The following is a 15,367-nucleotide window of genomic DNA, read 5'->3' as shown; positions in this document are numbered from 1 at the left end:
TTCTGGTGTTTGGTGTGTTTTGTGGTGGCCTTTTAGTGACAGTGTATGTCTGTGGCTATCAGGTTGTTTCATATCCCATCATTCAATTTTACACCTCTTACATGTGCTTCCCTACCTCATCTCCCTCAGATAGTCTGAGTGCAGTTTAATTTACTCTTTGTGCTGATTGTACTCCCTGTGAGCTGCAAACTGTATGATAAAAGAGCCCTGGTGTAGTACTGTGCCAGCATATTGTGGTTGAGATAGAATTGATGATTTTGGCTATTTCCTTTCTGAAAAACAGGATCGTGTGGGCGGACGAGTCGCTACATTTCGCAAAGGAAACTATGTAGCTGATTTAGGAGCCATGGTAGTAACAGGTCTTGGTAAGTAATTCTTAGTTTTATGCTGCATACATAGTCTGAGACTTATAAGATTGTTTAAGCTTAAATATTTTTTATAGATTTATTTATTTTATTTGAAAGGTAGAGTAACACAGAGGGAAGGAGAGATATACCTTCTGCTGGTTCACTTCCCAAATGGTCACAACAGCCAGGGCTAGGCTAGGCCAAAGCCAGGAGCCAAGAACTCCATCTGGGTCTCTGGGTCTCCCGCATGGGTGGCAGGGCCCACGTATTTGTGTAATCTTCCACTGCTTTCCCAGGAGCATTAGCTGGGAGCTGGATCAGAAGTACTCCAGCTGGGACTCTGTTAGGGAATGCAGGTGTCGTAGGTAGTGGTATAACCTGCTGTGCTACAAGGCTGGCCTATCAGCTTACACTTTAAAGCCATAGATACATTTTAAAAATGTATTGGTTAGGGGCCTGCACTGTGGCGCAGGTTAAAGCCCCAGCCTGCAGCCCCAGCATCCCATATGGGCACTGGTTTGAGTCCTGGCTGCTCTACTTCCGATCCAGCTTTCTGCTATGTCCTGGGACCATGGACCTCTCTCTCTCTCTCTCTCTCTCTCTGGTTCTACCTCTCTCTGTAACTCTTTCAAATCAATAAAATAAATCTTTAAAAAGAAAAACCATATTGGTTTAGGATATTATGTTAGTCCATTTTCTGTCGCTAATAACGGAATATCACAGACTGGTGCATTGTAAAGAAAAGCTTGTCTTAAAGTTTGGATCCAAGGTTGAAGGCCTGTATCTGATGATGGCCTTCCTGCTGGCATCACGAAGCAATGCAAGGATCCCATGGCAAGAGACGAGGAGTGCATGTGCATGTGTGTCTCTTCTGGTCTCTTCCATTTCTTCTAGAGCCACCAGGATTTAATCATGGAGGCCATACCCTAAAGGCCCACCTGTAACACCACAGTGGAATTGAGTTTGCACCCTTTTAACACCTCACAGTGGGGAATAAACCCCAGCATGAGATTTGTGAGAACAAATCCTGCTCAAGCCTTAATTAGCAAGTATTGCTCTTGTAAGTGGCCAATTTTGTGTTTGGAGCATTTTAAATTGTTGCATTGTTTATAATAGCAGGATGTTAGAAACCAGTTTAAAATGTTACATTATAGGGGCCAGCGCCGCGGCTCACTAGGCTAATCCTCCGCCTAGCGGCGCCGGCACACCGGGTTCTAGTCCCGGTCGGGGCGCCGGATTCTGTCCTGGTTGCCCCTCTTCCAGGCCAGCTCTCTACTGTGGCCAGGGAGTGCAGTGGAGGATGGCCCAGGTGCTTGGGCCCTGCACCCCATGGGAGACCAGGAAAAGCACCTGGCTCCTGCCATCGGATCAGCGCGGTGCGCCGGCTGCAGCGCGCTGGCCGTGGCGGCCATTGGAGGGTGAACCAATGGCAAAGGAAGACCTTTCTCTCTGTCTCTCTCTCTCACTGTCCACTCTGCCTGTCAAAAAATTAAAAAAAAAAAAATTAAAAAAAAATGTTACATTATAGGAAAAAATTACATTATACAATGACAACTATACAGCTACTAAAAATTATGCTGCTCTACGTTAATATTAAATGATGCCCATGGTATATTGCTGAATTTAAAAATCAAAGTACTGTGTATTTTATGATCATTTTGTGTGTGTGTCTGTCTGATTTTATATACTTAAAACCTAGAAAGAGCTGTAATGAAATGTTCATTTATCTATTTTAAGTATCTTCTCACTTTCTTCTTTATGTTGAGCCATCTTTTGAGTTTTATTTTTTGAGACATAACTCATACCTCATAGGTTTTGAGTACTTTTTATTTTTTTAATTTAAAAGAAATTTTAAAAATTATTTACTTTTATTTTATTTGAAAGAGACAGACAGTGAGATAGTGATCTTCCATCTACTGGTTCATTCCTCAAATACCTGTAACAGCCAGGACTGGGCCAGGCCAAAGCCAGGAGCCCCAAACTCCACCCAGATCTCTCATGTGGGTGGCAGGGGCCCAAGTACTTGAACCATTCCCTGCTGCCTCCCAGGATGCACGTTAGCAGAAAGCTGGATCAGAAGCAAGAAATAGCCAGAACTCAAACTAGGCCCTTTGATGTAGGATGCAGGCATCCCGGGCCGTGGCTTACCCCGCAGCACCCAACACCCACCTCTGGTATTTTTTGAGTAAAAATATTTACTTTTGAGATTTTCGTTCTCTTTTCATAGATATGTTGAATTTAATTGTTTGAGTTTTTTCTAGGAGGGAATCCCATGGCTGTGGTCAGCAAACAAGTAAATATGGAACTGGCCAAGATCAAGCAAAAATGCCCACTTTATGAAGCCAATGGACAAGCTGTAAGTTGAGGACAGACAGAACTTTTCCAGATTTCTCTGGTTTAGTTGAAAATAATTTTGGGGCTGGGAGATGTGTGAATAAATCTGCACTTATAAGTATAAACTGAGGATAGAAATGATGTAACATGATGCTGCTTTGTTCCTTAATTCTGAGTTCTACAGCAAAGGGATTATTTTATATGTATATGCTTTTTGTTTGGCTGTGGCCATTTACCCCAAGAGACTTGTGGAATTGAGACCTGATTCTTCATTTCTTTGTATTGTGCTTCCCATCATGTGCTTTAGCTCCGTGTATTCTTTATGACTTTGGTTTTATGTTTATAGGCTCAGGCTTTTCGTAGGCTAACAGCCAAACGTGGTAGTAAGTATCCAAATGCATAGGTAGGTTAAAGTATTTGTCAGCCAAACAAGAGACATAGGAGCTTTCCGTGCTTAGTGTGACAGTAGCTGTAAGTGATGACTGCTTATAGGAATGATTTCCTACAAATTAGGCTTAAGCTACATGAGTTGCTCTTTTTTTTTTCCCCCTAGAGTGCTCTCATCACTGGTTCACTCCCCAAATGCCTATGATGGCTGTGATTGGGCCAGGGTAAAGCCAGAAGCCGGGAACTCAGTCCTTGTCTCCCATGTCGGGGGCAGGTACCTAACTACTTGAGCCATTATCTCTCGGGTGCACATTAGTGGGAAATTAATTGGGAGCAGAACCAGAACTAGAATCTAGGCATTCCAGTCGGGGATGTGTGTCTCCCAAATGGCGTCTTAACTTCTACATCAAGTACTTGACGGCTACCCCACCCTACCTGTCCTGTTCTGTTCTTTTAGGGATGAGTGAGATTCAGAAGTTTGTGTTTTACCAACTACTCTGTCACGCTGAGAGTCCACACCTCTCAGGCTATATTATTGTTTATAGTTTGAGGACGGGGAAATCTGCTTTGTATACAGTACTACTAGTAAGTAGTATATAGTACTATGATATATATAGTACTGTGCTGTATCATTACTACTGTTAGAAGTGATAAGATCCCAATTCCGAAAGTTTGTGTGGTGGGTGTCAGGCATCCTCACCTATTCCTGTCTTCCCTTAGGCTTTTGTGAGATTCAGGTGAGAAAAACTCAGACTTTGAGAAAATGCTTTGGTTCCCATCTCAACCATCCAGGCCCAGGTTTCCCTCCGTGGCTTCAAGGCTTCTTGTAGAATAAACAAAGTAGAATGAGAAGGATGAGGTAGTTTAAAAGTTCAGTAAATTTCTGTTGTTCTACAAAGATCTGTAAAGGGAATAGAGATGAATAAAATAGGCTTTGCCACAATCTAGGATACTAATAAACAATTCTTTTTTCCTAGCTCTTTATTTTGGAAACTTTAAACATATATACAAAAGTAGGAAGAATAGTAGGCTGAGCTCCCATTTTCCCAAACTTGTTTTATTTATCCTGTACCTTCCTTTTGTTTAAAATCGGGAATATTTTAAAGCAAATCATAAATACATTATCCATAAATAGGCCAGTAACACAGAGTCCCGGTGGATTTGCCAAGGGTGAGATAGAAGCACAGGTTGCTGTGGACGAGCCATGGGAGCAGGGGAATGTGTGGAGGTGAGAGGAACAAGGTCAGGAGAGGGTGGAGGGAAGGGTCTTTGTGAAGGGCAGTGGTTGTGGAAGGGAACGACATGGCAGGCAGAGGATGCTGTAGTCTGAGCAGTCTCTGAAGGAGGGTGGGATTGGTACTGCTGAGGGCAGGAAGATTCAGAGCTGAGGTGTAGGATGGAGCTGTGCTGTGGGAGACGTTGCTGGTTGTGCTGATTGCTTGGTTGGTCATTGAGAGGTCTGAGAGTAGGGGCAGTGCCATGATTGGATTGGTGTTTTTGGTAGATAGGCAGCAGAGTGCAGAATTGAGCTGAGGAAACAAGGCTCTGCAGTGGCTGCTGTCGCAGTAACCCACAGTGAAGACGCTCCTGGAGACACCATCTTTTTCTCTAGACTTTGCTGCATGTTCACTGAGTCTTGTTTTTTTTTTTTTTTTTTCTTTTATAGGAATGCCAGCATCGCATTATAGCAACTTTAACCTGTTGCACCACAATGCTGACTCTATTCTTGTTTTTGTTTTTTAGTAAGATTTATTTATTTATTTGAAAGAGTTACAGCGAGACAGGGAGAGTGAGATCGATCTTCCATTGGCTGATTCACTCCCCAGATGGCCACAACAGCCAGGGGTGGGCCAGGCCATAGCCAGGAGCCTCTTTTGTGTCTCCCACATGGGTGGCAGGGGCCCAAACACTTGGCCATCTCCTGCTTTTCTTAGGCCATTATCAGAGAGCCAGATCAAAAGTGAAGCATCTGGGACACTAACCGGTGCCCTTACGGGATGCTGGCATCACGGGTGGCAGCTTTACCTGCAGTGCCACAATACCAGCCTCTCATTTCATCTTTCAGTAAGAAGAGAACTTTTTCTAGTAGAAATACTCAGAGAAATGGGTTGCTTTATGGGATTAGGTTCTTTTCAAACATTTGTTGCTACATAGTGTACCAGTACTACCCAGAAGTATGGCCTGCCCCTGCTGCCATTCTTCTAGTGAACTGTTGGCTACCAGCATGGAATCGGATAAACAGTTACATTCTTCACTACCCTGTTAGTTCAGGTGATGACTTTTGGACGGGTGAGTAGTAATGATTTATGTTCTGACTTACTGACCCTGTATTTGACCAGGACTGGCCTTTGGAGTAGCATTGTGGTAAACAGGTGCTAACCTGGTGGTGTGATTTCTCAGCGTTTTGTACGCAGGAATGCTTTTCCAGGGGGATAGTTATCATTCAGTTATATCTGTATGGGATTTTTCTACATTCTGTTTGTTTGGTGCAGCAGCCAGATGGTGAGGAAGATTCTTCAAGCCCCTCCAATTCAGAAAGGCATGTTTTGCAGCTGTGGGTTTCTCTTGCCTGCAGTTAATGAAGCACATGAGTGTTTCTGTGTTTTGCCCCCCAGCAGTCTAGCTCAGTGTTAGAAGGACAGCTACTGACTGTTGATCCGCTGTTGACTTGCCCGTATGAAGAGCACCATTTACTAATGCCTATAACTACAACTCTTGTCTCATGGCTTTAGAAATATAGAGGGCTAAGTAGGTTGATAATTTCATTCCTCCATTCTGCACTGTAGTCAGAAAGTTGGAAACAGACCCAGTGGCTGGTGTTCTGGCTCAAATTTCCATATTTGTTTTCCACCTGACTGATGAGGGAAGCCGGGTAGATGAGTGTGTGATTCCATCAGCTGGGTCTTCCTCTCCAAGCACTTCCCTTAGTTGTTTCTGTAGGAGCCAACAGGACCTACCTAGAGTAAAAATTCACTTACTGATTTTTCTTTAGTGAACTGTTGGGTGAAATGGTGTTATGTTCTTTTTTTTTTTGTGGATAGCCTCAGTTAAAAAAGGTAATTTGATGCTTGTGTTATTACTACATAAAAATTAACTTTGCTATTCTGTACAAGGCCAGCAGTTACTCAAGAGTTATGAACGTAACTTGTCATGTTGTCTTTTTTTTTTTTTTTCAAGATTATCTGAAAGGCAGAGTTAGCTAGAGAGGTAGAGGCACAGAGGTGTGGGCTGAGGTGAGGGGGTCTTCCATCCTCTGGTTCACTCCCCAAATGGTTGCAACAGCTAGAGCTGGGCCACAGGAGCCAGGAACTTATTCCAGGTCTCCCATGCAGGTGCAGGGGCCCAAGCTCTTTGGCCAATTTCTGCTGCTTTCCCAGGCCATAGCAGAGAGCTGGCCTGGAAGAGGGGCAACCGGGACAGAATCCAGCACCCCGACCGGGACTAGAACCCGGTGTGCCGGTGCCACAGGCAGAGGATTAGCCTATTGAGCCGTGGCGCTGGCCTGTCATGTTGTCTTACAGACATATCTTCTACCTAGCCATTCTGCTACCATAAGAAAAAAATCACATAGGAAGTGGGTTTTGGTATTTTTATATTGTTCTGATCACAATCACAGGGATCCTGAAAGAGTTTACATTGCTGTTCTCCATGGTCCTACGTTGGCAGCAATGATGTTGAGCTTCTGTGTTTGTTTTTGACAGTACAAGTTTATTTTGTGGTGCTGAATGGCTAAAACAAGAGCTGCCCTATGGAGGGAGGTACAGAGATATAAAGTAATGTAGATATAAAGGTTATCCCTATAACTAGAAGGACTCTCCCAAACCTTAAGTCTGTAAAAAACAGAGCTAATGCAGCCCTCTGATTGACCAGTTGTGGAGTTACACTCTGACCTCAGCTGTAATCACTTTGAACTGGATGTGGAAGAGGTGGAAAAAGGATCATGGAAGGTTGGGGAGACAGGGAAATGGCTGTGAAGGTTTTCCCTGCCTCCTGTGAACTTGAGGGCTTTAGTTCCCCCCCTTTTGGGGGCAGGGGTAGTGAAGAGTCTGAAACTCTTGCAGAGCTGTGATACTGTGTGCATTACAAGGTCTCTGGTCCCCTTTGGACTGTGTGTATCTGGTTACCACGTGAGATGCAAAGGCTCTGTAACTACTTTGAGAAACTTGGATTTTTTTTTTTTTTTTTTTTTTTTTTTTTTTTTTTATTTTTGACAGGCAGAGTGGACAGTGAGAGAGAGAGACAGAGAGAGAAAGGTCTTCCTTTGCCGCTGGTTCACCCTCCAATGGCCGCCGCTGCAGCCGGCGCACCGCGCTGATCCTGGCAGGAGCCAGGAGCCAGGTGCTTTTCCTGGTCTCCCATGGGGTGCAGGGCCCAAGCACCTGGGCCATCCTCCACTGCACTCCCTGGCCATAGCAGAGAGCTGGCCTGGAAGAGGGGCAACCGGGACAGAATCCGGCGCCCCAACCGGGACTAGAACCCGGTGTGCCGGCGCCGCAAGGTGGAGGATTAGCCTATTGAGCCACGGCGCCGGCTCGAGAAACTTGGATTTTGATTTTCTTCTTGGGAATGCTCAACTGTTAGGAGGAAGATAACACATGAAAGGAAATGGTTTCCATGTTTGTTTGTTTTTAATCTATTTGAAAGGCAGAGTGAGAGAGACAGATAGATATTCCATCTGCTGGTTCACTTGCCAAATGCCCAGGCTAGAGCAAGCTAGAGCCAGGAGACTGGAGTTCCATTTGGGTCTCCCACTTTGGTGGAAGGGGCTCAAGTACTTAAACCATCATCTGCTGCCTCGCCAGAATGCACTGGTGGAAGCTGGATTGGAGGCTGAGTAGCCAGGACTCCAGCCAGAACACCTAAATGGGCTGTGGGCATCCAAAGTAGTGGCTTAATCTGCTGCTCCACGCTGCTCACCCTAGCAGTTACCCCTGGGTGGGTTCAAACCCACCATCCTTTTGGTTAGCAGAGCAACATGCTAACTGATGATGCCATGGAAATATGACTAGGTTATCATTTTTTTGGTTTGTTTGTTTTGTTCTTGTTTTGACAAAAGCCTATGTGCCTTCGGGGGTTTTCTGTTCCCTTGAAGGATCATCTTCAGGATCTTTATAACAGTCTTTCTCTACCCTTTATTTTATTTTATTTGAGAGACACATAGAAAAAGACATTCAAAGAGCTCCTATCTGCTGGTTCACTCCCTGAATGCCTGTAACAGCTAGGGCTGGGCCAGGCTGAAGCCAAGACCCTAAAACTCAATCTTGGCCTCCTGTGTGGGTGGCAGGGTCCCAGATACTTGAGCCATCACCTGTTGTCTCCTAGGATGTGCATTAGCAGGGAATTGGAATAGAGAATAGAAGCTAGAACTTGAACCCAGGCACTTCCACATAGAATGGAAGTGTCTTAACCACTATACCACCCTTCTCTTAAAAAATCATGACTGCCGGGGCAGGCACTGGGGCACAGTAGGTTAGGCCACTGCTTAGGATGCCCTCATCCCATGCTGGTCAGAGTCCCAGTTCTATTCCCAGTTCAGCTTCCTGCTAATGCATCCTGGCAGGCAGTATGTGATGACTCGAGTGCTTGGTGTCCCAGGTCATCCACTGGGATACCAAGTGGAATTCCTGACGTCTGGCTTTAGCCTACCCAGCTTTGGTGGATGCAGGCATTTGGGGAGTAAAGCAGCAATGGATGGAAGATCTCTCTGTCTCTGTCGCTCTGCACACACACACACACACACACACACACCCGCTTTGCAGATTTATTTACTTGTAAGTCAGAATTAGAGAGGGAGAGAGAGATCTTCTGTCTGCTGGTTCACTCCCCACATGCCCACATGGCCACAACAGCCAGGGTTGGGCCAGGCTGAAGCCAAGAGTTTTGTCCAAGTCTCTGACATAGGTGGCAGTGGTCCAAACTTGGGCCACCTTCTGCTGCTGCTGGCAATTAATAGGGAGCCAGATAAGAAGTGGAGCAGCCAGGACTCAAACTGTTGCCTCTACAGGATAGTTGGTGTCACATGTGGCAGACAGCTTTACCTTCTATGCCACAATGCCAGCCCTCAGCTCTGCCTTCCAAGCAGATGGGAAAAAATTTGACTGCCAGCCCCCGCTTTTTATAACAGGAAAAATCTAATGTCTTTTTTTTTTTTTTTTTTTTTTTAAGATTTATTTATTTGAAAGACAGTTACAGAGAGAGGTAGAGACAGAGAGGTCTTCCATCTGCTGGATCACTCCCCAGATGGCCGCAACGGCCACAGCTGTGCCGATCCGAAGCCTGGAGCCAGGAGCTTCTTGTCGGTCTCAAACATGGGTGCAGGGGCTCAAGCACTTGGGCCATCTTCTGCTTTCCCAGGCCACAGCAGAGAGCTGGATCGGAAGAGGAGCAGCCGGGACTAGAACTGGCACCCATATGGGATGCCTGCGCTTCAGGACAGGGCTTTAACCCGCTGCACCACAGCGCCGGCCCCCAATGGCTTTTTTTTTTTTTTTTTAATGCTCCTGAAATTCCCAGATAGTTTTGCCCCCTCAAATAATAGTTTTAGGGGCCAATGTAGTAGCATAGTGGATTACCATATGAGTGCTAGTTCAAGTCCTGGCTGCTCCACTTCTGATCCAGCTTCCTGCTAATGTGCCTGGGAAAGCAGTGGAAGGTGGTCCAAGTATTTGGGCTCCTGCTGTCCATATGGAAGACCTGGATGGAGCTCCAGGCTTCAACCTAGCCCAGCCCTGGACATTGCAACCCTTTGGGGGATGAAGCGGCTGCCAGAAGACCTCTGTCTCTCTCCCTCTAATTCTGCCTTTCAAATAAATACAACTTTAAAAAAGAAAACAATAGCTTTAATAGTGACTTTGCTTTTATAAACTCTATTATTCATTTAACAGAAGTTGCTGAATGCCTCTACTGTGCTGGAACCTGCTGGAGTAATTTCCTTAGGCATGTAGTGTACCTTCTCCTTCACTGCTTTAAGGAACTGTCAGTCATTTATGTCCCCTAAATGATTTCTTAGAACTTAAAGGATAAAAGGGACAGTAATCGCCATATATAGAACCACAATGAATTGTATCTGGTAAAAATGGTTATTGTCCTTATTGTCCCCTTGGGGTAAAGGCTCCCTCTCCTTTCCTTGGCTGTTTGGGGGAATCTAAGTTAGAGACTCTTCAGTTGTAAATTTCTTCTTCCAGATTTTACCAGAGGAGCTTATCTTAATCTTCTGTTTCGCCATAGTCTAGAAACGGTTAATGGTCTGAGCAAGGGGGAGGTGGAGATGGATTGCGGCCCTTTTTGGCCAGGTTTGGACATTATAGTTTTCTTTCAAAGTATAGCTCTTCATGAGGATTTTACAGGCTGATTCTCAGAATTTGTGTACCTGGAACATTGCTGCACTTAACTCCATTCTGCTGTGCTGCTAAAGAGCTTGTTGAGGCTGGGAGTAAGACGGATGTGCGTTTTCAAAGACCTAAATGGTAGACTGCGACCAGAGGTAGAGCCAAGGAGAGCTGGCATTCCTTTGGAATTATTTCTTGTAGGGGCAAGGACCTGTCCAGAAAGTTACTTGGCTTTCCCTAGGTTGATTTCCACACAAGCTGCACCCTTCTTCCTCCATCCCTCCCCACCATGTTCAGGAATGCCCTGTATAAGCATCTGGGATGCTACGGGACCAAAACAGTCAGGACTGAGCCCACGGAAAACTGTGTGGCTCAACAGATTGTTAGTCTTGAAGGAACTGTTTACCTGCGGTTTCCATTGAGAAATAAATGGCTTTGAAGCATTAGAATCAAATTCTGTGTAAGGTGCTATCCTTTTTGTTTGCTTCCTTAGTAGAAGATCGTGTATAACTGGTCCCTCCCAGTTCCTAGTACAGGATGTCACCTGCCTTTTGTTGTGGTGCTGCATCCTTTGTAATCATTTGTTGAGTTCCTTTTTCAGGATGAAATATGAGGATACTACTGAAGTTTGTGGGAAATGGAATTAAAAGATAAGTTTATTGTAATGCAAAGTTTTTGAAATCCGTGTATAAGGGGTCTTCAGGAAGTTCATAGAAGCTGTATTCTTCAGGGCCAGCGCTCTGGTGTAGTGGGTGAAGCTGATGCCTGTGGTGCCAGCATCCTTTATGGGCATTGGTTCAAGTCCCGGCTGCTCCACTTCCAATCCAGCTCTCTGCTATGGCTTGGCAAAGCAGTTGAAGATGGCTCAAGCACTTGGGTGCCTGCACCCACATGGGAGACCTGGAAGAAGTTCCTGGCTCCTAGCTTCGGATCAGCTCAGTTCTGGCCGTTACAGCCATTTGGGGAGTGAACCGGTGGATGGAAGATACCTCCCTCTCTCTCCCTCCCTCCCTCCCTCCCTCCCTCCTTCTCTTCCTCTCTCTCTAACTCTGGCTTTCAAATAAAATAAATCAAAAAAAATTCTGCAAAAGTTATGCCTGGATTTCAAAAAAATTAGCTTTTGATTCCATTTTCCTGCAGACTTCTTGAAGTGCCCTCTTGATCTGGACCTTTAGTAAAGTCAAAGTCACTGCTGCGAGACAGTCACTGTTTCAACTTCTTAGTTGTTTGTAGAACAGTAGAATCCAAGGAGAGAAGCGACCTGAAGCGCTGGTAGTTCGGAAGTTAAAAGTAGTTGTTTCCTAGAGTTCTTTCATTGTTTGGCTGTATTAAATAGAACATGGCTTATTTTTCAAGCTGGTTTCAAGATGAAAATATATTAAAAACATATTTTGGTTTTTCTCTCAATCAGTATTGATTTCCTGATGAACAAGTGTTTTATTTATTATTTACAAAATATTCACTTAATTTCAAAGTGAAATTTTAAAGTTACTGGGAAAACTGCCGTGTTGCAAGGCTACCCCTGACTGCAGTTCCCGCACTGGGGCTGACGCAGGGGGCCTCACTGCCGCCCGCGCGCTCTCAGGCCAGAGCGCTGCGGCCACCAGCAGTCACTCAGCGTGGCAGTCAGCTTTCCGTGTGGTTTTTGTTTGTTTGATTTTATTACTGTTTACTGTCCTGTGTTTTCCCTTTCCACTTTACTGACTTGCTTTATTCCTCATTGCTTTCGGACACCTCTCTCTCCCCTGCCTTTTTAAATTGCTTTCTTCTGGCCATTTCTCTGCTTTAACCTTTCCCATTTTGGTCTCTGCACAGCCTGTTCCTTGTTTACACTCTAGTGGTTGCAGCTTCTGAGCAAAGCAGAATGCTTCGCCATGCTCTGTGTGTAAAGCCTGATTTTACTGCTGTCATACAAAACTAAACTTACGTGGCTGTTGGGCTGTTATTTACAGTTTATTTCTCTCTCTGCTGCACTGGTTAAAAGGACACTGTCAAGGTATTTTTTTTCATAATTTTTCAAATCATTTTCCTCACTGTTTACAATAACCCATTAAAAGCGTGACACTCCAGTCTTTTCCTTTCGAAGACCCTCTCCATCCTGCATTCACACTGGTCTGTTGTTGTACAGTTGCGCCTGTATGTTGGGCTGGTGCCATTTGCGGTTATGTCATTGGAAGCGCATGTAAAACATCAGGTTTTTTGTCGGGGGGAGGGTGTGGGTGGACTAAAGGAGAAAGTGTAAGAATCAAGTGGGCAGCTGGGCAAACAGAGGGAAGAAACAAAAGGTCAAATTTGGTCCCTCTAACCTTGACAGTGTCCCTTTAAATATTTCTCTACCACACACCCTGGACCCCAGTGACTGAGCCTGAGTGCTGTGTCCTTTTTCAGTATGAACTCCCCTATGTGACTGTCACCTACGGAGATTGAAGCTTGTCTGAAGCAGGCCATCCAGTTGGCCTGGAGGAGCTTTAATCCGCCCCCTTGCACTCTCGCGTTGGCACAGTCTTCCCCGCGGCAGAGGCATGTGGTGCGTCCTCTCACAGGCGTTGAGCAGCCACCCCTTAGGGTGGTACCTTTGTGTACTCTAGGAAGAGCATCTGTGATCAGTTAAGATCTCATAACTTTGTAGACTTGATGATACCTGTGGAAAGGAGAACCAGCTTCAGACATCTAGACATGGTAGACATCTAGCATTGTAGGAGTCGCGTTAGAAATAGTAAGTTTCTGAGCAGAATTTCATTGAGTTGCTCTGTGCATGACCATACTCACTCTCATTGAGGAAAAATACTGATTAGAAGGGAAACAAAGTTCCTGATAAGAGCATCTCTTTACCAGCTTCTAAAGCTGTATGATCAAAACAAGTAGGGATGTCACCAGGAGCTCTCTTTCTGGCTATGGAGGTGAATGGATAGATATTTTTTAATTTACTAAGTAATATACCTCTTTGATGTGCCAAGCCTCAAGAGCCTGATTCTTTGCCTCATTTCTCAACACAAACCGGAAGAGATTTAGATTTTTTTTTTCTTTTTAGGCTGAGAGTGTGTGTCTGATTCACAGATACTGGGATGTTGCCAATATTTAGCCTTCTAGAACTTGATGCTTTGTGTATGGTGTTTATTAGAGCAATTGTGTCTCACTGAAGTTCAAAAGAAGAGGTGCATTCCTCCTCCATTTCTTGTTTGAGCTCATTGTACTTCTTGCCAGAATCTTTGTGCCACATAGTGGCTCATCGGTGGAGTTCGTTGTGTGATCAGTGAAGGGACAGAGGCTAAGGCTTTGAAATCTTCTGTTTAGTTGAACTGGACAAAAACCAAGGTGTTTTGAGAGGTGGAATCTTACTGTGATGGTCTTGACAACAGTTTCCTCTGATTGTAAAAGATCATTCTGCGATCACTTAACTAGAACTTCAGTGTTTTGTTTCTGGTTGCTGATTTTCAGTTGACTATCAAAGGAGATTCCAAAAGTTTTGAACCCACTTCCCAGTTGGTACTCAACTTAGAGCAAGAGATGTTTGCCTTGGACATGCGTGTTCCTTTTCTCATGCTGGCCATGAGCTCAGTGGTAGAATACAGATATAGGTTACTTTGGTACAGCATTACGCAGTAGCAGAGGGACGTGTGTCACCTCACTGATGGTGTCAGTGGAGGGGCACAGCATGGCCTAGAGGCCTGGTCTGTGATCTGTTCACCTCACCTACAGCAGTGAGTAGCCAAAACTGAAGAGCACCTCAGTTACTGAGTCTAAGAGCCTTGGACATTGAACTCTGAACTTCCTGCTGCCATTGAAGTATTACCCTGCAGAAGACTGTAAGGGTACTAGTGCATTTTTTAGCAGCCATGGATTTCACTACTTCTCTACTCTGACCTGAAATTCTGTCATCTTTGGAGGGGAAGCAGGTATCTTGGGCTGCTTCTTTTTCCCACTTTACACTGATTCTGGAATGTCCTTAGGTGTGTTGACACAGTGTGTGTTCTCTGGACTTCTCTAGTGTGGTGTTTGCATGTCAGCCCAGCTCAATTCAGTGCATGTCAGCTCCGTGCACTTTGTGCTCCATGTGATTTCAGTTAGCTCCAGTCTAACCCTTGTGACTGTTAATGCAGGTAGGAGGCCCAGCTTGGGGGCAGAAGTGGGAGAAGAGGGGAGTATTTCGGTCAAAACATTTCATGTCTCATTTAAATGGAATTGACCACTTCATAGAAAAGAAAATTCAAATCATTGTCCTCAAAGGTAAAACCTTTGAGGTACATATTTGACATTTTTAACTGTAGGGTTTTGTGTTTTCGTGGCTGGTTGTCTAGTCTTATAAGGACCAACTCTGCTATACTTTGAATTTTCAGGTTCCTAAAGAGAAGGATGAAATGGTAGAACAAGAGTTTAACCGGCTGCTAGAAGCTACATCTTACCTAAGTCATCAGCTAGACTTCAATGTCCTCAATAATAAGCCTGTGTCCCTTGGCCAGGCTCTGGAAGTTGTCATTCAGTAAGTACTGTGATACTGCTTTATTGAATAGTGAACTCCGTCTTGGTTTGCTATTTATGTTTTAAGTTTTTAGAAAGTCTCATTTAGCTAGTTAAAATGTGAACTCCCAGAGTAAAAAGGCATTTAAAACAATTACATGACCCTTAAGGCCTTTTGAATTCTAAAATTCACCACCTTTATGATATTGTGCAGTGTTTAATGTAGCCTGGATAATAACTTCCCATCAGTCAGCTTTCTTGTTCCCAAGAGCCTTGATGCCTTTGATTGTTATTTTTATATGTGATAGAGGGAGAGTGTGTGCTTCCATCTGCCAACTCTGTCCTCAAGGCCAGGGCCAGAGCCAAGAGGCAGAAACACAGTCCAGGTCCCTTGTGTGGGTGGCGGGCACCCAGTTACTTGAACTCTCACTTCTGCCTCCCAGGGTGCATTAGCAGGAAGCCGGAGTCCTAAAGACCAACTCCCCTGTGTGTGTTTTCAGTGGGTATCTGTCT

The 15,367-nt window shown here is 44.8% G+C and overlaps 1 protein-coding gene across 2 annotated transcripts in view; it reads left to right on the top strand.

The window, feature by feature from the left end:
• KDM1A (lysine demethylase 1A) overlaps window positions 1–15,367 on the top strand; it is a 65,179-nt gene that overhangs the window by 35,770 nt on the left and 14,042 nt on the right. For both annotated transcript variants that reach the window (XM_051857966.3, XM_051857965.3), the window contains 3 exons: window positions 284–365; window positions 2,609–2,703; window positions 14,734–14,876. In XM_051857966.3, coding sequence (XP_051713926.3) covers window positions 284–365; window positions 2,609–2,703; window positions 14,734–14,876 — 320 coding nt within the window. The remainder of the gene's footprint in view (window positions 1–283; window positions 366–2,608; window positions 2,704–14,733; window positions 14,877–15,367) is intronic.

This window comes from Oryctolagus cuniculus, chromosome 7, assembly GCF_051225735.1.
Source record: "Oryctolagus cuniculus isolate XC-2025 breed Fujian yellow rabbit chromosome 7, ASM5122573v1, whole genome shotgun sequence".
In the NCBI taxonomy this organism is placed as follows: domain Eukaryota; kingdom Metazoa; phylum Chordata; class Mammalia; order Lagomorpha; family Leporidae; genus Oryctolagus; species Oryctolagus cuniculus.
This window is presented reverse-complemented; position numbering and strand designations above follow the sequence as displayed.